General features: G+C 36.1%; 1 protein-coding gene across 4 annotated transcripts in view; it reads left to right on the top strand.

Moving 5' to 3' along the window:
* LRRC7 (leucine rich repeat containing 7) overlaps positions 1-22,790 on the top strand; it is a 473,031-nt gene that overhangs the window by 339,217 nt on the left and 111,024 nt on the right. For all 4 annotated transcript variants that reach the window (XM_036444989.2, XM_045584480.1, XM_045584479.1 and 1 more), the window contains 3 exons: positions 1,742-1,816; positions 7,754-7,898; positions 12,564-12,636. In XM_036444989.2, coding sequence (XP_036300882.1) covers positions 1,742-1,816; positions 7,754-7,898; positions 12,564-12,636 — 293 coding nt within the window. The remainder of the gene's footprint in view (positions 1-1,741; positions 1,817-7,753; positions 7,899-12,563; positions 12,637-22,790) is intronic.

The raw sequence follows: 22,790 nt of genomic DNA, 5'->3' as shown, positions 1-22,790 counted from the left end.
ATCAACAATTGAATCTAAAAATCAAATGAATAAAAAATCTAATGAACAGAATAAATTGATGAATGGAATAGAATCAGGGGCATGGAAATGTAACAGACTGATGATTCTCAGAATGGAGTGTGGGGGTTTGGGAAGTGATTAGTCAAAGATCTGATATGCATGTAGGCATTACCTATGCACACGGACAACAGGGTGGTGAGGGTCTGGAGTGGGGTGGAAATCCAGTGGAGGGGAGCTATGAGGGAGTGACAGAGACATCTGTAACAATCTCAACAATAAAGATTAATTTAAAAAAATGAGTGAGTCTTATTCATATTGTCATCACCTCATGGTAATGTAATTCCTGGACGGGGGTATGCAAGGCACTAAAACATATGATAAAAACCTACTGTGTGTCAGGTACTGTGGAAAACAATGGGAATATAAGGTTGTAGTGATTAAAAAACAAACATTGTTCTGCCCTTCAAAAGCTTGTCTATATATATATATATATAAAAGCCCATCAACCAGACTGGTGGAACGACCAGAACAATCAGAATGACCAGTGGCTATGATGCATACTGCAGCAGCCAACCAGCTTGATCTGTGCCCTGATCCTCTTCCCGGCCGGCCCAGCCCTCAATCAGCCCCGCCCTCAATCAACCCCCCAACACCCCAATCAGCCAACTGCCCACAGCCCCTCCCCCTGGCCAGTCGCACTCTCTACTGACCCCCAACCAATCAAGGGCCAACCGCCCATAACTCCTCCCCCCAGCCAGCCTGGCCAATGGGCCCCCATTGGGGTGGGCTGCCAGACCCCACCTGTGCATGAATTCATGTACCAGGTCTCTAGTACTGTAATAAAGAAATAATGTACTTATTGAATGGAGTGTAATGAATGCTCCAAATGATAATTATAAGGTGTTAAAGGAGAATACATTTTTATTTTTATATTTTTTAGAATTTGGGTAAGCAGTTTGATTAAATAAAAAATGCAATTGTCTCTGTATTAAGAACCAGAATGTGAGCCCAGCCAGTGTGGCTAAGTGGTTGAGCATCAACCTATGAATCAGAAGATCATGGTTCAATTCCTGGTCAGGGCATATGCCCAAGTTATAGGCCCAATCCTCAGAAGGGAATGCGAATGAAACATCCAACTCTCATTTTCTCTCTTCCTCTCCCTGAAATCAATTTATATATATATATATATATATATATATATATATATATATATATATATATATTTAAAAGAACTAGAATGTGAAACACACAACTCTCCTGGTAAAGGAGGCATTTCATACTGGCACCCAGCAGCATGTTTTTTAAAGGTCGTTCTGGTATCCTGCCGAAACTGGTTTGGCTGAATGGATAGAGCGTTGGCTTGGGGACTGAAGGGACCCGGGTTCAATTCCAGTCAAGCGCATGTACCTTGGTTGCGGGCATATCCCCAGTAGGGGTGTGCAAGAGGCAGCTGATCGATGACTCTCTCTCATCGATGTTTCTAACTCTCTATCTCTCTCCCTTCCTCTCTGTACAAAAATCAATAAAATATATTTTTTTAAAAAATAAATTAATTCTAGGTTGGCTAACTCAGGGACCACCAGTTTTGCTGAAGATTTGTTAAATTTGGAATTTCTTAGAGGATTAACATTAGATTCTCAAATATAAATTCCAGACCAAGAAATAATATCTTATACTGTAATAAGAAAAGAGACTAATTTGGTTTCTTCTCCTCTTTCCTTTCTCCCCACTTCTCTCCCAGCCTGAAGTTCTGGATCAAATACAAAATTTAAGGGAGTTATGGATGGATAATAATGCATTACAAGTACTACCTGGGGTATGTAAGTTTTTATTATACCATGTTGTTCAACATCTGGGTTATATATTAACTGCAATTGAAGATACTCTTAAATCTCAGTGTTTGCATTTCAAAGTAGTAACACATTTGTTAGGTGTGTTCAGTTGCCAAGTGTTTTTCAGTAATTTGTTTCTGAGTATTTCATATATCCTTCGTGGCTGTTACAGGTATATAAAATGTATGAAAGACTTTTCTTCTTCTCTTAGGAGTATATTTATCATCTCTTTCTGTATGTGTTATTTTTAAAATTTTTTATTGTTATACTGTAAAAACAGAAATGCTATATATAATACCAACTCTTTGTTTTGTGCAATCATCCTTATTCTTCTTGGTAATTAGGTAATGGTTTCTGATCATATTGTTAGATCTCTTCTACAAAATAAAAAAATCTCTCTTAGTTCAGGTGATATTTAGTAAAACCCATTTGAATGTTTGAAAATGGCAAGGATCATACATTGTTAACAACAGAAAGTAAAATTATAGTCAAATTTTCCCTCAATTAATGAGCTGTCCAGTATCTCCTGAGCAGTAGATTTGCCAATCAACTCATTTAGTGTGACTATTCCTTCTTTTCCCACACAGTGAAAGAATGACATTCCATAAAACATTGCCTCTGCATATCACAATGCATATATTCAAATAAGCATATGTAGGCTGGCCAACATGGCTCAGTGGTTGAACATCCACAAATGAACCAGGAGGTCCCAGTTCTCTTTTAATTCCCAGGGCACATGCCTGGGCTGCAAACTCAATCCCCAGTGTGGGGTGTGCAGAAGGCAGCCAATCAGTGATTCTCTTTCATCATTGATGTTTCTATCTCTCTTCCCCCCCCACCTTCCTCTCTAAAATCAACAAAAATATATTTTTAAAATAAGCATGTGTACACACACAGCAGCAGCCACCAGGTTCCCAGTGGTGATAGCAATTCCAAACTTCCTCCATTAGGCTAATTAGCCAGGGCAGAAGAATTTAAATACTTCTTCCACCACGGAGATTTAAATGCGCATTCCTGAAGCCAATTTTATTCCTCTTTAGAATTGACATTGAAAATTTCTTTAAATGATTACAAAAGCAACAGGAACAAGAAGCTTATTCTCTTTTGAACAAGCCTGAAACCACATAAAGGAGAAAATCTGGCAAAAGATTAGGGGGGAAATGCTTTCTTTTCTTATCTAAAAAATGCATTTCTGCCATCATCAGAGACACAAACCAAAAAAGCATGCATATCTTCTTATTTATTGAGTTCTTCAAAAACCATTTACAAATACACCCTTCTGAACCAGAAATTATCCTAATGTCAAATGACAAAGCTAATATATTCAATGATTTTGAATATATTTGTTTTGAGGAGCTCACTCACACATAACAGAGAGAAAGATCTGGATTCCACTACACATAGTACAGCATGATTTGTGCCATATTGAAGGTATGTACACACCCTGGGGCAATACAGGTAAGATCCTCATCAATTTCCAGTGCAAGATTGAGGAATCAAAATGTTCCTACATGTTTCTTCAATGTAGTTTATTTATTTAAAAACACACAGCATTTATCATGGGCTAAGCATCTATTAATAACTAGGTGTTTTACCAACACTGACTCATTGAATCCTCGTAATAACTGTGAAATTGGGTTTTTACCATCCCCCTGTTATAGATGAGGAAACTGAAATGGAAAGAGTAACTAAGTGACTAGCCCGAGGTCACACAGCCAGTAAATAGTGGAACTGTACTTTGAACCAACTCCCCAGGCTGTTGTTCACTATGACGTTTCAGAGTTTTATCGCTAGGGAGTCAGTAGAAGATACAAATGAGAATTAGGTTTATCTTACTTTTCACAATCCTTACATTCCCAAAATCTAACCTTCCAAACCAGTTCAGGACTCAAATCCCTTAGCAAGCTTATTATTTAAAAGGCAAGGTAATATGAAATCTGTAAAACAGATAATGCTGCTTAATTTGTCTGTTTCAATAGTAGATTTTTGTGTGCATACTAACAACTTTAAGCAGATCTCTTACGTTAGTGAGTACACTTGAATTTCACATTTTGCTATACTCCTTGTGGAAATACCCCACAGCTCTCCTGTCAAACAAGTGTGGCTTTCTCATGTCAGTGCTGGCAAACAGCTGTTACACAATTACCTAGAAGCGCATGACTTTGAAAGACTAATCTTGAATGTGGTTTGCAGCCTGTGTCTGTTTCACAGATTGATTAATCCTAAATATTTAGTGTCTTAAGACACAGGAACAAAAGCAATTTTATTATTAGTTCATCTATCATAATACATTAAGGTAATGTACTTTTTAAGTAATTGTAGAAGCCCAGGCTATCATTTTTCCACTGTAGTTTTCATACATCAGAGAAGCAAATGGATAATGATGAAAAATTATTCTTCTACATAGCTCTGTCTTGTAACCATCACTCTGAGATCAATCAACCAAAATATGACTAGACAATGTGTTGAGTCCACATCTGTTTTTAATCAAACTTCAATGTCTTCCTTTCCTTGTGATGGCTTCTGCTCCTCCCATTTGCTCTCCATTGTTCACCACGGCCTCGCTGTCCAAGGGGCTGCTGGAGGGACATCCCATATCCTCAAGGGCTCTGAGATACTGGGGCTCAAGACCCCTTTCATTCTAAGATACTATTGCCTTGCCAAAACCGGTTTGGCTCAATGGATAGAGTGTTGGCCTGTGGCTTGAAAGGTCACAGATTCGATTCCGGTCAAGTCATGTACCTTATTTGCGGACACATCCCCAGTGGGAGGTAGGCAGGAGGTAGCTGATCGATGTTTCTAGCTCTCTATCTTTCTCCCTTCCTCTCTGTAAAAAATCAATAAAATATATATTTTTTAAAAAAAAAATACTATTGCCTTTATAAGGTGCTTGAGAGTGAGAGTTTAGAAAAACTAAAAAGAAACACCAACGAATTATTTTGTTTTGTTTTGTTCTTTAAAGATGTTTAGAAACTTTAAACCAAAATATTGAGTTGTCCTAGAGATAACAATGAAAGAAGCTTCAAAGAAGAAAGTTGCTCATAATAAAGGAACAAAAGATACACACACACACATGCACATAAACACATATATCATTTTTTCCTTGCTCACTGGAAAAGAAGAATGAGATAAGGCAACATAATAGTTCCTTGGAGTGGAAAGCTGTAAGTAAAGTGACAGTATTTTTCCAAATGACATATTGCTAGACATGGGGAGAAGCTCAGCTTTCTGGCCTGACTCATCCAAAGTACTCAGTTCCCGGTCTGGCAAGTATTAACCTACTCCCCAATTTTGTTTCTACTGTTGGGAGCTGAGGAGGCAAGGCTAGAGTTATGTGCTGGGTTACTTTGGGAGTTAGAGGGCAGAACTGCCAATATAATCAATAGGCTTTGTAGTGAGTAACCCAATAAAGGTGAGTTTAAGATTAGCTCTACCCCCTTATTAATGGGTAACCTTGGAAGGTTGCTTGCAGTCACTGCTGCCAAGCATCACCCTCCTGGAATGAAAAGCTTACTCTATCTCCCCAGCTTCTGGGAACACTGACTGCAGCTCCCCACCCTCTTCAGGAACTGCCTTCAGCTGAAGAGAACCCCCCCCCCCCGAGGGTCACACCGTTATTCTGAAAGACCTCCATCCAATGACCAATCCATGCAGGGGTATAAAAGCCTGGCCCCCCGTCACCCCAATCGGGACAACGTGAAGGCAGCCCCCACTTCAGTGCTCCCTAAAGGGTCAGCTGGAAACTCCCTCGGGACTACCACAGCCCATTTCTTCATCTGCCCGATCCTCCTTCCTGCCTCACCTCTTTCTTCCCACTGTTACTGACTCTAAGAACACTCTCTCTTTGTCTCTGCTTCTCAGGGAACCCAATGGGTAACATTCCTGAACCTCTAAGCTTTAATGAGTGAAGGACAGATTCTGACTGGGTAGGTCTGGAGTGGGGCTAAGCATCCAGATTACAGATGAGCCCCCAGGTGGTGCCAGTGCTGCTGGTCTGCATAGCATGTTTTGAGTGGCAAGAATATAAAGTATTAAGTCAAATAAATAAATATAAAGTGCTTAGCTCAATGCCAGCTGTGTTTGTAATAAATTTATTTTCTGTATTTGGTTAGCTATACTTTGTCAAGTAAGTAGAGACACTATAATAAAGTGTACACAGGTAGAGACTAAGCAGGTGAACACTGGTATGTGTGAGACATTTATTTGCAAGAAATGCCCTTAAAGACAAGGTAAATTAAGACTTTTATTTTGCTTTAAGTCCTATTGCCCATTGTCTCAACTAAACCATTACTGTTCGCTTCCTGCCCAAGGAATGACTTGATTCCTGCTCCATCCTCAGCAATCAGTTACTCAATCACTCCTCTTCGACATCTTTCTGGAGCCCATTCCCTCCTCATCCCCACTTCTCCCCCATGAATTCAGGTCCCTCTCACCTCCTCAGCGAAGCTGCTTCCAGGTCTTCCTAATGAGTCACTCTGACTCCAATCATGAATCTTCTCCTTACAATTCCCTGAAGTTATTATTTCAAAGCAGAAGTCTAGCCATGTCATTTTTCATCTGAAAAGCCCTGAACGGCTTTCCGTGCCTGTTAGATAGAGTGTGTATCTCCTCGCATAGCATGTAAGGCCTTTTAACAGCTGGCCTCTTATCATCCTAACTTCATCACAATATGCTGTCACTTTGAATTTCTCACCTTCCACAAACATGCCGTGCTTTTTCACACTCCTCTGGGAATGTATGTGCTGTTCTCTCTTCCATGTGCGGGTTCTTCTCTTCCTGACAGGCAGTATCTTCCAGGCAATTTGCTGCACTATGCTTCCGTGGCATTCCCTCCATGCTTTTTTCAGTGCCATATCACAGGGTATCATAATCATTTGTTTATTGGATGGTTTCCTTCATTACTCTGAGCTCCTTCGTGATAAAGACTTTATATCATGACAAGTCTCTCCCCGTCCTTAGCTGACTTCGTCATGGTCGTTCTCTGGTACGGACCTATTCACATTAGGTCCTCTAAAGGTGTTGTTGAGTGAACAAAATACTGAATTAGCTTAGTATAAAATCCAAAGCACCGTTTAAAACCTTCCTTATGCATTTGAAATTTTAGGAATCAACATCTCAATATGGAGTGCTTTGGTAGCAACTTTGTGTTATGTAATTCAGTGACCACGTTGAGATGATCGCTGTGTGTGTTTCTAACTGCTGTATTGAGATAGAATTCACATATCATAAAATTCACCCATTTAAAGAATACAATTCATTGATTTTTAGAACACTCACATAGATGTGCAGTCATCACCAAAATCTAATTTTAGAACATTTCCATTACCTCTGAAAGAAACCCCGATGCCATTAGCAGTCACTCCCACTCCATTCTTCCCCCAGCCTCTAGCAACTCCCTATAAATCAGTCTATTCTGGATATCCATATAATGGAATCATACAATGGGTGGTCTTTTGTGACTAGCATCTTTCACTGCATATGTTTTCAAGGTTCATATATTTTGTAGCATGTATTAGTACTTTTTATGATAACTAATATCACATTTTATTTATTCATTCATCAATTAATGGACACTTGGATTGTGTCCACTTTTTGACTAGTGTAAATAATACTACTTAGAACATTTGTGTTTTTGTGTAGACATGTTTCATTCTTGAATACATACCTAGGGATTACTGGATCATAGAGAAACTCTAATTTAACATTTCAAAGAACTATCACACTGGTTTTTTTTCCAAAGTGGCCACACCATTTTATGTTTCTACTAGAGATATATAAGCATTATACTTTCTGCACATCCTTGCCAACACTTGTTAGTGTCATAGATTCTTTTAAAAATAATTTAATTTGTGGCTTTTGCAACTTTAAAATGCCTTTTGAAAGTTTCTCAACTAATCCTGAGTTTATGCGATGTCATCAAGTCTATAGGGAAGTTAAAGATGTTGGTGTACCTGGATATGTCAAAAAACAGAATAGAAACAGTGGACATGGACATTTCCGGATGTGAAGCCCTTGAGGACCTCTTACTGTCATCCAATATGTTGCAACAGTTGCCGGACTCTATAGGTGAGAATATGTTTTGTCATAAATGTTTGTCAAATATGTAACTTTCTTTCTTGGCAGTATAGTTTGTCTGTAGATGTGGGGAAAATACTGTTAGCTTGATATTAATAAATTAGCAAGTTCATTATTCAAGATGATAAAATAGTATTTTACTGTTTTCTTAAAAATATAACTAGTGACTTGGTAACTAGTTATCAAATTCAAGAAGGCTCTCTTATTAAAATGATATTAATAAATTGATGTATTTAAATGTTTTCAGATCTCCTAACTGAAGATGTTATTATAGGGAGTATATATCTTTGATTTAGAGTAATTTTATTTAGAGTAATAAAATTATATTCTAATTTTAATATTATTATAACATTGCTGTGATCTATGAATGACATAAAGATGTACAATAAATATAAAGTATCTTATACTTCTATTATTTTTATAAGACACAAAATCTTTTACATGCTGTGATTCAGATAATTTGTCTGTTAGCATATACTAAGCATTCAATCCATTTTTGTTTTAAATTTTTATATTAGTAGAATAATAAAAGAAACTAATTTAAATAATGAGTAAAATTTTTGCATAGCTATCTTGCTATTATTTATGAGAGTACTCATCAAGTAGGGTAATCATCAAATAACTTAACTTTGGAATATAGTTTTTAACACTCTGAATTAAACATGTTGTATGTTCTGGAACTTACTAATCCTCCTAAAAATTAAGTCACACCTGAGGCAGCCTGATTGAAGGGAAGCTAGAAGACAAGGTAGTTTGCCAAATTACTCTTCAATATCCTGTTGCTTCCATGTTCAGGCTAATAGAGAATATAATTTTAACAAGATAGGATAGCTGTTCTTTTCCTATCTTTAACAAGACAGGATAGACTTTTTGATTTATATAATCACATATTTTATAACAATATTTCTCTGATATGCTCTGTCATAAGACTTACTTGAGTGCTTTATTAAACACACCTTTCCAGACTCTCATTCTGAAAATTCTGATTCAGTAAGTTTGTGATAGGCCCTCTAATCTGTATGTGTATTAAACACCCTAAATCAAATTTATGCTCAAGGAAGTTTAGGAAATATTCTTTTGTGCAATAGAAGTTAAAGAAGTACAATGGTAAAAAGAGCATTCTACAGTCAGGATATACTCCTACTCAAACACCACTCCATACCTCTTCAGAGACATAATGAGAACAGAAAAATAACTCATGTCAATACTGCCTCATTGATACCAAAAACTATACCTGTATGTGGTAAGCGCTCTTCAAATATTTAGAAAATAAAATAATTTAGACATACTTAAAAAGAATGAACATCTATCTAAACCTGAAATAGAATAAAAACATACCAGTGACCGCAGGCCTGAGAGACTCCAAACCTCAAACAGTAGTAGCAGCCTTACGTTCCTTTCCTGCTGTGGGGTGAGGGGTGGTGAGAAAGACCTTAAACATAACAAGGGAACTCAGATTTATAGGGGATTGAAGAAGGAACTCCTTATCTGTGAAGAGAACCTACAGTTTAATAGGTTTTTGGTGGAGCTAGGGTGGAAGGCAAAAACATATAAAGATTCTGGAAACTGTGGCTAGTCACAAGCTGCTTTGAACTAGATTTTCAATATCCACATGAGATGAGAACACTGTGTTGCTAATATAAGACCTAGTTCTGAACTCCAGAAACATGAGGGTCAGGGGGAATCATGAACTGCTAGACAGGCAGGCGTCAGCATAGATGAGAATACATTCACCCTCACAAATGAGCATGTAAACCAAAAAGAAATTTAAGCTAATATTATTATGGCAACCCAAATATTCAAATAAGTAGGAAAATTTGCCCAAGGGAATCTGAAGTCTTCAAGCAATGTAAAAGAGAGAGAGAGAGAGAGAGAGAGAGAGAGAGAGAGAGAGAGAGAGAGAGAGAGAGAGAGTGTGTTTGAGTATGTTTAGATCTTCAAATAGATAAAAGAAAAATATTTCTCAAAAATAATAAGAACTTGTAAAATAAAAACAGAAGCTATGACTAAGAACAGGTATTTATTTAAAAAAAAATAACCCATTAGAAATCCTGGAAATAAATATATCACATAAAGAAATAAAATATTTTGTAATATTTGTTTAAACTATCTTCCTTTAAGAAGGTAGGATATGAAAGTAGCCTGCTGGTCTAGGAAAGGTAGCTGAGTTCAGATTCTGGCATTTCTGCTAGATGTGTGACCTTGAAGAATAAATGAATTAATCTATGTAATGTTGCTTGCAAGAATACCTAGAACATAGTAAGTACTCAGTATTAGCTGTTATAATAATATAAACATTATTGTAATCTCAGATTTAATGAGTGCACAGTATTTAGGCTTTTAAAATTCTATTACATGTGTATAAATTTAATGTAGATATCAGCTATAGTATTAAATAAATTATATTAATATTTAAATATATTTACTACTAATTATATATTTATAGCTAAAATCATAATAAAAGCCCTCCTTTTTCTTTCTTTTTAGTACTTCCTAGTTGGGAGAATAGGATAAAAAGGTTGGGAATTGGGAAAGAATGCCAAGAGAAGGAAAAGAATAGGATGAAATACTTTTGATTCCTGTAGGGTAGACAAAAAGAGTCCAAGCAGGTGTGATATAGAAATGAAGTAAAGGAATTATCTGCCAGAGTAGCAGTGCTGAACAGCAGTGATGGTGAGGCTACCGGCCTAATTCCATTCCAAGGGCAATCAGATGCCAACAAAAGCTCCAATATCTGTCCAAGAAGCTCCCCTTGGATGGAAATACGAGTGACAAAGAAACCACATCACAAATGAGGGAGGTGCCAATCGAGGGAGGCATAACTTCCTTCAACTTTCAAAGCTGTAGAAAAATCTGTCAATTGTCAGAGCCACTATCCCATTCTTTAGAAACATCTGTTACATCCACCTTTTGGCCTTAATCCTTAACTGACTCATAATTTTCTCCCTACTACATCACACCTGGGGACTGCGATTCTCTTAAAGAAGGCTTTGAGACCTAGCTGGCTTCCTGGTGTTGGCTCAGTCCAAAACTTCTTGTGACCTAGCCAAGTGATGTTGAGGAAATCAACCCTCCTCTAGCTCCATGGGTGGGCAGGGGCAGTAATTTGATCAGAGTGAACAAGCCATACAAAGTTTACCTATGATTCATAGTCTTATTTTCTTTTCACAATTGATGAGCAAGCTCAGGAGTTCTTTTACACGTTCAAGGTTGATATTTTAACATACACACCAGAGAAGCAAAGGTGACTCAGTCACCCTTTGAACAGAGATGAATGTGGCAGTGGGTGTCCCAGCTTCAGAGATAAATGACCCCAATGTGGATTGTCCTCTTTTTCAGAGGCTGGGCTGTTTTCAATACTGTTTCCTGGGGTCACAAACTGATAAAGCTCTAAATATTATGGGCATTTTTTTCAAAGCAGTCTGACAGTGATCACATTTCTCCCCCTCAGAGTAGAGATTGTGATGCCTCTGAAGACTGTGTAACTGAGCTTACTGCAATTGAAAGTCCAGCCACAGCTTTATTTCAGAATTATTGTGACTTACTCTAGGCCTTTAAGGAATCCTTGCAATACTAGCAGTGGGTGGGCATGGTCTTCTCAACACCTGTCCGAGATACTCCTCAGGAATACACACAAATGCCACAATTTTGGATAGACACATTGCTACAGTAATATAGTTAAAAATCCTAGAAAAACTTCATTAAAAAATCTGTTTTACTTTGTTTAATGTGATTTCCCAAACACAGACTTATACCCATCGGAACAAGTTTTCTGCAAAACAAGTAGTCTAGAATATGTGTGCATATTTCTAATTAAAGCAAAAAATTAGGCAGCTATTAATGCTTTACCCTTGGATTTTGGCTACTTAAGCCATATTGATATTATATGTAATGCTACAGCTGGATAAAAGAAGTGGTTCTCAATTACTCTGTGGCTAATATTCATTAAAACCCTGGAAGTAGAGCAAGCAATACTGGTGTGGAAAGCATAAATCAGACAGCAAAGATAAATAGTTGAAATTTCACTCTTGGCAAGTTCTGCATAGTGTATTAAAAATTTTCAAATTTTTGTGCTTACTGCTGATCCAAGTCAAGGTTTTACAGCCTCTCTGAAGCCAGAAGCAGAAGGATTGGTTGAGTTTTTTAGTAACAAAAAGAGTATGACATCATATGTTGTAATTTTCCAACTGTATAATTATAACCACTGCATTGTCCCACTTCAGTTCCCATTTGTTAATTATTTGGCTTAATTCAGATTTGTTTTCCATTTGTATGACTACAGGAATGTTAGTTATTAGTGCTTAGGAGTTAATTAAATATTAAGTCACATCTGCCTTGAAAAATTTCATCTGGTCCATTTACTGCATAATAGAAAATGGAAATGTGGCAATATTACTGTCAACTCAAGTTCTATGGTGCCCTATGTTTTGTTTACTTGTCTGCATTGATGAACTTGAACTCCTGTTGACATAAGTAAATTTTTGCAACTGGAAGGTCAAAACTAGACTGCACATAAATATCAGTTTGTAGTTTTTATATATGCAGAGTGCAGCCAATTAGCATAACATTCATCACAAGTAATTATTTTATTTCTCTTATAGTGCATTTTCCATAAAAAATCTGTCCTGGTGTATTAATAAAACTTCTCTGTTTTAGGACTGTTGAAAAAACTAACTACTCTGAAAGTGGATGACAATCAACTCACAGTATTACCCAATACAATCGGAAAGTAAGTGCCAAAGTTTCATATCAGACAGCCTCTCTGAAGCCAGAATCAGAAGGATTGGTTGAGTTTTTTAATTCAAAACCTTTTTTTACTACAGATACCAATAATCTTATTCATATGTAAACTTATTTTAGACCACATTTTATTTAATTATAGATTTTATGTATCTTAATTTAATTTTATATCTAAATATCAAATTGACACTCAACTATATAAAATCATGAAAAATGCTTAACCATAACTCTTTCATAAGAAAGTGATTACCTAACCTTCAATTATACTCTTGTCCTTAATTTTACACACTAATTTGATGTTTTGTCTGTGTAGTAACTCTAAATTCACTTGAATATGTCTTAAAAAATAAAATCAATTTAATGTGCATTATGTATATGTTACCATTATATTAGTAGTAATATTTGATATTTATAGAATTATAATGTATTTTAGCAGGTAAGGACCTAACTATCTATCTTAGCTTGCACTACTTAAAAGTTTCAAGATGAAAGGTTAGCATTGCATTTTAAGGATAAAACATAGGTTATTTATTTGAGAGCAATTTATATCTAATTTTTTTGTTGACTTGAGTATTTGGTTCTCAATTACTTAAGAAATATATACTCTTACCAGTATTTCACTGAAATGCTTTTGTCTACATCTTATATAAAGTGAAAAATCAATAAGGTGGTCTTCATTCTGAAATTATGTAAGACCATTTTATAGAGATCTTACTCCACATTTCAATGAAGAGTTATATAAATCTGTAATTTAACAGATTTGGATGTACTTGGGGTGGGGAGGTTTAAAAAAAAAAGTTTTCTTAGGTATAACTAACATGCAATAAGCTACATATATTTAAAGTTTACAATTCAAGAAGTTTTGACATAGGCAAAAAACCATGAAACCATTGCCACAATCATGATTCTGGTGCCCTTTCCACTTTACTTCGCCCAAAGTTGGCAAGTAACCACTGATATGGAAAACTTCATTGGCTAAATTCAAATTCCAATGTTCAGACTTTGGAGAGTAATAAAAGTCTCAATCATTTTTTAAATATGTTTGTGTCCTTATCATACCATATGTTTTGTTCTTCAATTACTTCCATTTTCTCCAATATAAAGTAAAGCCAAATTTACTTTCTTTAGGGGTACATAAAAGTAATTATCTTTATCAGTCTGATGCATTTTAAAAGCTTTCCTATCTTATTATTTTCTTAGGCACTAATCTTTCCTGTTAGATCAATAATGAATTCAACTTCATTTATCTCTACAAAAGTTATGATTGGTATTTTGCCACTTACGTTCATATTTCTTATATAAATTTATATAAACTAATAACTCTAGCTCTGTGAAGATAAATTAAAGATGTTTGACAATGTAAAAACCAATCAAGAAAAGTTTCTTTTTCAGTATGCAAGTAAATTTTATGCTAGGTTATTTAAATATTTAATTTTCATTTTAGCTTTTCAAAATTGATACTTTTTGGAGAGAATCAAGATGGTGGTATAGGTAAACACTGGAATGCACCCTACCTCCTACAGCCATATCAAAATTACAACTAAAATACAGAATGACTATCATTTGTAGCCACCTAAAATCTAACTGAAACAAGTCCTACAGCTAGAGAAGTAAAGAAAGTACATCAAGACTGATAGGATGGGGTAGAGGCTTGGAATGGGCAGGTCGATACCCACATGTGGTGTTTTTTTCAATCATGAGGGATATCTTGGCTGTGGAGGCCTCCCATTAGGAGCAAAGGGTCCCAGCTGGCCCACACCATTACCTATGACAACAGGGTGGTGAAAGCTTGGGGCGGGGTGGGAACTGGGTGGAGGGGAGCAATGGAGAAGAATAAAGGGGTCATCTGTAATGTTCTCAACAATGAAAAATTAAAAATAAAATAATTGGAAAAAAATGCTACTTTTTTTTCCTTAAAAGTACGAAAAAATTATCAAAGATACATGGGCCTAATTAATTCAAAGGTTAATACTGGTTTAGAGGGATAAAGGTTAATAATCTTATCATAAAAGCTCACTTTTTTAAAGTTATTTTCAGTGCCATTAAAATCCTCTGTTTATTATTTCAGGGAAAGTAAAAGGGAAGTGTTAGATTAGTCCAATCACAAAAGCAGAACTTTTTTATAAAATAGTAGGGAGTATATGGAAAAACTCTATCTCTTTTGCTCAATTGTTCTGTGAACCTAAAAAGTGCTCTAAAAAATAAAGTCTCTTAAAAAATAAGAAGAACTAACAAACTTGGTTATTTAGACTTGGGCATTTGGCACACATTTTGCCAAAAATGAACAAAGTGAGCTTGACAGTTCAAGAAAACAACTGCCAGTGTTTGTTGCCAACAATAAAATTAGAGCTATTAAGCAAAAATTAGAATTTGGGAAAATATTATCTGCTGCTGTGAGCTTGAAAGCTTCCCAATACTTAAAGGCTTTTCTGATATTATGAAATGTGCCAACATTTAAAAAATTGTTTAATTCAGTGAAGCAACGTTTGTCAAACAACTAATGCGTTAGTTATAAAATCAAGCATGAGTAAGAGACCCATTTAAAATGGAAAACAGACCAGTTGATTTTAATGTATTGGTATAAAAAGAAAGAAAAGTTCATTAGTATGGTTTCAGATTGCACATTGCAATTATCCCCTTAAAAAATTGCCACTTGTTGAGTTTTAGTATAATAGCAAAACAAAAAAAAACAAAAAAAACATACATACATATATATATATTATTATTATTATTATTTTAAAAGGCTTTAAATTTTTTCTCCCTTGTGCAACTACATATCTATGTGAGGCTGGGTTTATTTTACATAATTCAATCAAAACAATGTACCCCAACATATTTAATACATAAGCATGTAAGAGAATCCAGTTGGCTTTTATTAAACCCAACATTGAAGAGAATTGCAAAAATAAAAAGAATGTCACTCTTCTCACTCAATGATTTTGTTTTGGAAAATATAGTTACTTTGTATAAAAATATATTACCTATATTAACATATCATTGTTTGTTTTTTTTCTTGTTATTTAAGAACCAAAAAATAATTATTTTTTAAATTATTGTTTTAGCCTAAACTGGTTTGGCTCGGTGGATAGAGCTTCAGCCTGAGGACTGAAAGGTCCTGGGTTCGATTCTGGTCAAGGGCATGTACCTTGGTTGCGGGCACATCCCCAGTGGGGGGTGTGCAAGAGGCAGCTGATCAATGATTCTTTCTCATTGATGTTTCTAACTCTATCCCTCTCTCTTCATCTCTGTAAAAAATCAATAAAATATATTAGAAAAATAAACATAAAAAAATAAAATTACTGTTTTAATTTATAGTATGGTACATACGAATAAACATAAAGCATATAAATAAAAGTTCTTAAGGGTTACCAGTGATTTTTTTTAGAATGTAAAAGAGTCTTAAGATGAAAAATTTTGAAGATTTCTGTTCTATATCACACCATAGATTGGATAGTAAAATTATGACAACTATTGTCTAACTTATGTTCTCACTTAAAGATATAGCACCTGTATACAAATGTTTTGCATCTACCCATAAGGCAAAAATAGACTGTTTCTAAAATTTTATAATGCACTTTAATAAGGAATTTGTATGAAATAAAAATAATAATAATTAAGTACTATTATTATTTTGTTTTCCTTAGAAAATTCAGAAATGATAGATCAGAGGTTTAGTTCAAGGGCTAGAGTTGAAATTTTATTATGATCCTATTAAATGGCAACACAGATCACATTCAGAAAGTGTTTTATAAATAGTGGGATAGTCTATATTCTATTATGCACCATTCTATCTAAGACTCTGTGCATCAGCTATAGTGACCAAAAATATTCTCATTCTGTACAGAGAATGCTTCCATATGTTACTAGATTTGTCTTTAGCAACTTTAGTAGTCCAAATATTAAAAACTACTAAAATAATTCACTTTTCAGTATTTTTCACAGTTGAAATAGGTTCCATGGTTTTTTTTTGCCAATCCTATATAATAAAAGGCTAATATGCAAATCGACCAAACAGGTGCAACAACAGGTTGACAGGTTGCTATGGTGCACTCACCACCAACATTGCTTTATTGTACTCTGTACCTCCTCTTGTACTCAATGCAAGAGCTTCCCTCTAGTGGTCAGTGCACTTCCACAGACAGCACTGCTCTGCCAGAATCCGGGCAGCCCTAAGGATGTCTGACTGCTGGATGTCTGACTGCTGTCAGTCAAACATCTCTCAAGGGCTCCCAGACTGCAAGAGGACACAGGCCGGGCTGAGGGAACCCCACCCCCAAGTGCATGAATTTCGTGCACTGGGCCTCTAGTGACTTATAAAATTGTTTATTTTTCTTGTTGAGCCTAGGAATGCCAGGTGCCCTAAGAATTGGATTTGCAATGAAAATAATAATTAATAACTTTCTGCATGTGTTCACATTGCACCAGACACCAGTTTTGGTGGTTTGCATGCCTTATGTAGTTAAAGGCCCATTAATACTATATTTCAAAAGCTTAGCGTTGAAATCTAGTAACTTTCCTTAGCCTGAGTTTCTATATTTGTTGATGGGACATGAACGAGAGGCAATTGAATGTTTCTCACATCAATATTTTTCACTCTCTCTCCCTTGCTCTCGCTCTAAAATAATCTGTTTGAAGGAACATATCCTCGAGGATTTTTTTTAAAGGAAAATATTAGAAGATAACTTTTACATGTTTCAGAAACAGACTGTTCAAAATGTGTTTTTTAGGGTACCTTTCTACTTCATGACATTTCAGTGGAGCACTATATCTATACCACAGGCTTTGCATACATTTTATCTTCATGAAACTAAATATTCGGCATTACCAACCAATTTTACAGATGAAAAATCCATTCATATAAAGTTCTTTCAGTTATTAAGTGGTCACACTAAAATTGGAACCCAAGCCTGTCTGAACATTTTCCACTGAATTATATCACTTCTGTATAAGAGTTAAAAATGAACTAAGAAAGTGAAGCCCAAAGCCATTTATTTTTATGTTTATTAGCATCTACATTAATATAAGATATAATGGTTTCTAATGGTCATAAATGATGTTCAAGTGAAATTGTAGATTATCTATGTAATTTATTCACAGTACCTCTTCCCTATTAGCTAGGTAATTGAGGGTTAATGAGACAGTAAGATCTTTCCAACCAAGACTAATTCATAGAAACTAAAGTAGAGAAAAATGTAGAGAATATTTTTAGAAAATTGTGTTACTATTATTTAATTTCAAGCATTACTACCTCCAGTTCTGACACTTGTACTGATACATGAAGAAAACAAAGCCTTACTGAATACAACTTTCATAATACGTATGTGGATTTTAACTGATATTGACATGTTGTGTGTGTGTGTGTGTGTGTTTAAATGCTTCTCTTAAAATGCTTACAAGGGCTTTATTTAAAGCCTTGCAACTTAATGTGTGGTCCCAAGACTAGCAGCATCCATGTCACCTAGAAGCTTGTCACTGGATAACCCAAACCACTGAATATGAACCCGCATTTCATCAAGTTCACCCAGCGATTCATATGTATAACTGAACATATGAATGATCGATGTTTAGGAAACGTTGCTTTATTGTACTCTATACCTCCTTGGCAGTTTGTTTTTTTTCACTTTGAATGGTACAATACGCTATAGATAAAACTGCAAAATATAAAGAAACTTTTGGCATTTTAAAAATATTTTATTAATATTTTTAGAGATAGAGAAAGGGAGATGAGAAGACAAAGAGGAGAGAGAGAGAAACATTCATTGGCTGCTTCCTGAACGCCCCCTACTGGGGATTGAGCCCTCAGCCGGGGCCTGTGCCCTGACTGGGAATCAAGCCTGTGACCTTTTGTTGCATGGGACAATGTGCAACCAACTGAACCACACTGGCCACAGCAAGGATTTGTTTGTTTGCACAAAGTATAATTAATATGTCTTATTTATTGAGATATATTTAACATAAAACATTAGTTTCAGAAGTACAACATAATGATTCAATATTTGTATACATTTCAAAATTATCACAACAGTAAGTCTAATTAATGTCTGTCACCATACATACTTACATTTTTTTCTTGTGATTAGAACTTCCAGATATTAAATATGTAGTTATTGTGCTGCACATTATATCCATAACACTTCATGATTGTGTAAGTGGAAATGTGTACCTTTGACTGCCTTCATCCATTTTTGCCCACCTCCCATCCCCACCTCTGGCAGCCACCAATCCCTTCTCTGTATTTTCTTGGGTTTGTTTACCTATTTGTTTTTAGACTCCACATAAAAGTGATATTGTATGGTATTGTCTTCCCTGTCTGAGAATTTTTTCACTTAGTTGGTCTGTGCCAACTGTGATATAATTGTATTCATATAGATCTGGAATTAAAATACCTTAGGTAATTTCTAACAAGATAGCCATCAATAGTCAGTTAGAAGCCAAAACCGGTTTGGCTCAGCGGTAGAGCATCGGTATGAGGACTGAAAGGTCCCAGGTTCGATTCCGGTCATGGGCATGTATGTTGGTTGCAGGAACATCCCTGGTAGGGGGTGTGCAAGAGGCAGCTGGTCGATGTTTCTCTCTCATCGATGTTTCTAGCTCTCTATCTCTCTCCCTTCCTCTCTGTAAAAATCAATAAAATTTTTTTTTTAAATAGTCAGTTAGAATGTTAAATTATTCATTAGAATCTTTTGAATTTCAGAAATCATTGAAGAATGTGTGTTTTGCACCTAATATTTTTCCTCTGTATCTCAGAGATGTAAAATGCTTTCAGGCTATAAATTATGAATTCAGAACATCCATAGTATAGGAAAAAATGTTTGTCTTTTTAAATTTTTTTATTTATTTTATTGTTTAAGGTATTACAAATAATAGCACATATGTCTCCTTTATTTCTGCCCATTGACCTCCCCCACCCAGCATCCCTTCCCCTCCCACCCCCGCTGCTGTAAAAAAGAAGGAAGTGTTACCATTTGGAACAGCATGGAGGGAACTGGAGAGCATTATGCTAAGTGAAATAAGTCAGTCAATGAAGGACTATTGTCTTTTAATGCAGGAAGTTCTTGCTTTGCACAGTAGTAGGAGACCATAAAAACAAGTAGGCTGCAACCTGAAACTGTTCAAAACAGTCCATGAGGAAAATTATGATTGTTCTCAAAAGCTCTTTCAAAACCTTTTCAAAACATTAAACACTTGTATGATTGTTTAATAAATGTATAGGGAAATGAAGAAACAGTAAAGCCAATATTTATTTAGTATACTGTCATTGTAAGCATTAGGAACATCAACATTACAATGTTTTATTTATTTTGTTTAAAAAAAAAAAAAAACCAGCCTATCAAGCCCAACCAGTATGGCTCAGTGGTTGAGCATTGACCTATGAACCAGGGAAGTTCATTCCTGGTTAGGGCACATGCCCAGCTTATGGGCTCCATCCCCAGTAAAGCCATGCAGGAGGCAGCTATCAGTGATTTTCGCTCATCATTGATGTTTCTACCTCTCTTTCTTTCCTTTCCTCTCTGAAATCAATAAATATATTTTTTTAAAAAGAAAACAACACTATCAAGATTAATTTGAGCAGTGTTTGCCTTTTTCATCAGTAAATTATAATTTGGAGTGAACTTTTTTCTATGTGGCAGTGAATTGCCATACTCCTTTTTAAGCTTGGATTAGCTTCCAAACTTTTATCCTCCAGGCTTTCAGTGTCTAGAAACATCTCTGAGAGTTCCTTTAAGGTGAAGTTGATTCCCAGCATCATTTCCTCTGGGACATCATCATTTTCATCATAACCACCTTCCTCATTTTTGTCTACAGGTTTGCCTCCACTGAGATCCACTGGCAGCATATCTAGTCTCTCGAATAGTGGCAGGCAAATTTCAGCAGTCAGCCATTTCTTCTACAACTCCATTTATGTTTGATTTGAATTCTGCAAAGTTATTTGCACAATGTGCTGAAAGTCTCTGCTATACTGCACCCATGTTATTTGCTGTTGCTTCCTGCCATGATGCTTTAATATGTTCAGTTGTATGCTTTATGTCATATTTCTTCCAAAAAACACAGCTAACCACGATGCTTGGTCTTTAGCCTATTAAATAGCCTACGTAAGATAATAGGCTTTCAAAGTTGAAATAATTTCTCGGTCCATTGCTTGGATTAATGAAGTTCTTGGTAATAAACACAAACTTTCACATTTTCATTTAAATACCCCAAAGAATTATGATGACCAAGAATACGATCCAACTATAGTAGTGCTTTAAATGTTCAGTATTGTGCCTATAGTATCCCTTTATTGCTGATTGACAAGTAAGCAACACAAAGATGGGATTGACAGTCTGTGTGTGACCTGAGTAACACTGTGCAGCGACTGATCACAAAGACTTTGAAAGAAGAAATGTGACTAGTCACTGTTGAGACACACATGTTATTTACACTGTGACTCTGGACTGAAGAGTTAGCAGTGAAGTTCATATTTTACACAGTTACTCACAGTTAGTACATGAGGTAATTGAAATTTCAGTCATGTTGTTAAGAAACTAATATTATTACATGAAACCATAATAACTAAAATTTGTGCCTATCAGATCTATAGAAAGTAAGGACTGCCTTACTGTGTGACTCAAGACTGACTTCAAGACATGTTTTTATGAAAGAAGAAAGCAATAAGATACTTTAATTATATTTTAACTAGAGGCCTGGTGCATGAAATTTGTGCACTTTGGGTGGGGTCAAGGAGGGGATGTCCTTCAGCCCCGATTGTGAGAGGGCGCAGGCCAGGCTGAGGGATCCCACCAGGGCAGGTGAGGGATGCAGGAGGTTGGCCAGCCAGGGAGGGAACATGGGAGGACTCCAGGGTATGTCGGGCCCATCTCACTCAGTTCTGATAAGCTGCACCCTAGCAGCAAACTAACCAACCTGTCGGGGCATCTGCCCCCTGGTGGTCAGTGCACATCATAGTGAGCAGTTGAGCATCCTTAGCATATTATTAGCATACTATGCTTTGATTGGTTGAACGGCTGACCAGGACAACCGAACACTTACTGGTAGTTTATTAGGCTTTTATTATATAGGATTGTTTAATTCTTTGGTATCTACCTGGAACATATATCAGAAAATTTTATTTTAAAAAATCCTGGTACTTTATCACCACTTACTGACTACATGACAACAAACTATTGATAGAAATGTCTTTTAACAAATTCTACCAAATATATTAAGTGCATTATGTGTAAGACACTGTACTAGACTTTTTTTTAGAAACAAACAAACTGTTATGAGTTTCCCAATACATTGACCCCTGTGCCCACCAACATACACACACACACACACACACACACACACACACACACACACCATAGTCACACAGCCATGCACACCTGGTGCCTAGCGACATGAGCACCCCTGCGTGTGAGGGTTTCAAAGGATTTAGAAACAAATGTATCGTGATTCACTAACACAAAGAAAATAGATATCCTGAGTATGTATTTCATGGCAGACACTGTGCTAGATTCTTGACTCACAATAGTTCATGAAATACTCAGAGCAACTACATGAGGCAAAACATATTCGGATCCTCATTGCAAACATAAAGAAACTAAGGAATAGAGAAAAGTTATAGAGCTGGTCTGTGCAAAAGAAAAAATTTCACGTAAGCAGCATTTGCCGAAGAGGTAATACTCAAAGCGGAATGCTGTCTCGCCTCATCTGGTTCTAACCTGGTGAAGCTCTGAAGGACCATGGATGGTGAGTTACTTCGGTCCGGGTCAGACTTGACCTGACTGAACTCATTTCTTTCTTGCCCCATGGATAATGGGACTTGGTTTACCTGAACACAGACTTGTGAAGGTATTTCACTTTCTACATAATGCACAATTTTAATCCTTAATTAGCATAATCCACTGGTAGCTTCCCCTTTTAGCATTTAATTTTCCCCCTCAGAGCACTACTCAGCGAATTTCTTCCCTGCTTCTCCCTTTGCTTGGCAAGTAGATGAAATCAGCTTTAATTTTTGTGCCGTGGTTTTTGTTTTATTTTTTAATACCCAAGATAATACATCTAGCAATTGACAGGGCTCGAGTACAGATTCATTCTGACTGACTAAAAACCCACATACTTAAATTCTGTGAAACTACATGAGGGGAGTAAATGGCAGTC

The sequence above is a fragment of the Pipistrellus kuhlii genome, unplaced genomic scaffold (genome assembly GCF_014108245.1).
Source record: "Pipistrellus kuhlii isolate mPipKuh1 unplaced genomic scaffold, mPipKuh1.p scaffold_m20_p_2, whole genome shotgun sequence".
Classification (NCBI taxonomy): domain Eukaryota; kingdom Metazoa; phylum Chordata; class Mammalia; order Chiroptera; family Vespertilionidae; genus Pipistrellus; species Pipistrellus kuhlii.
Note: the sequence above shows the minus strand (reverse complement) of the source record. Positions and strands in the feature narration are given on the sequence as shown.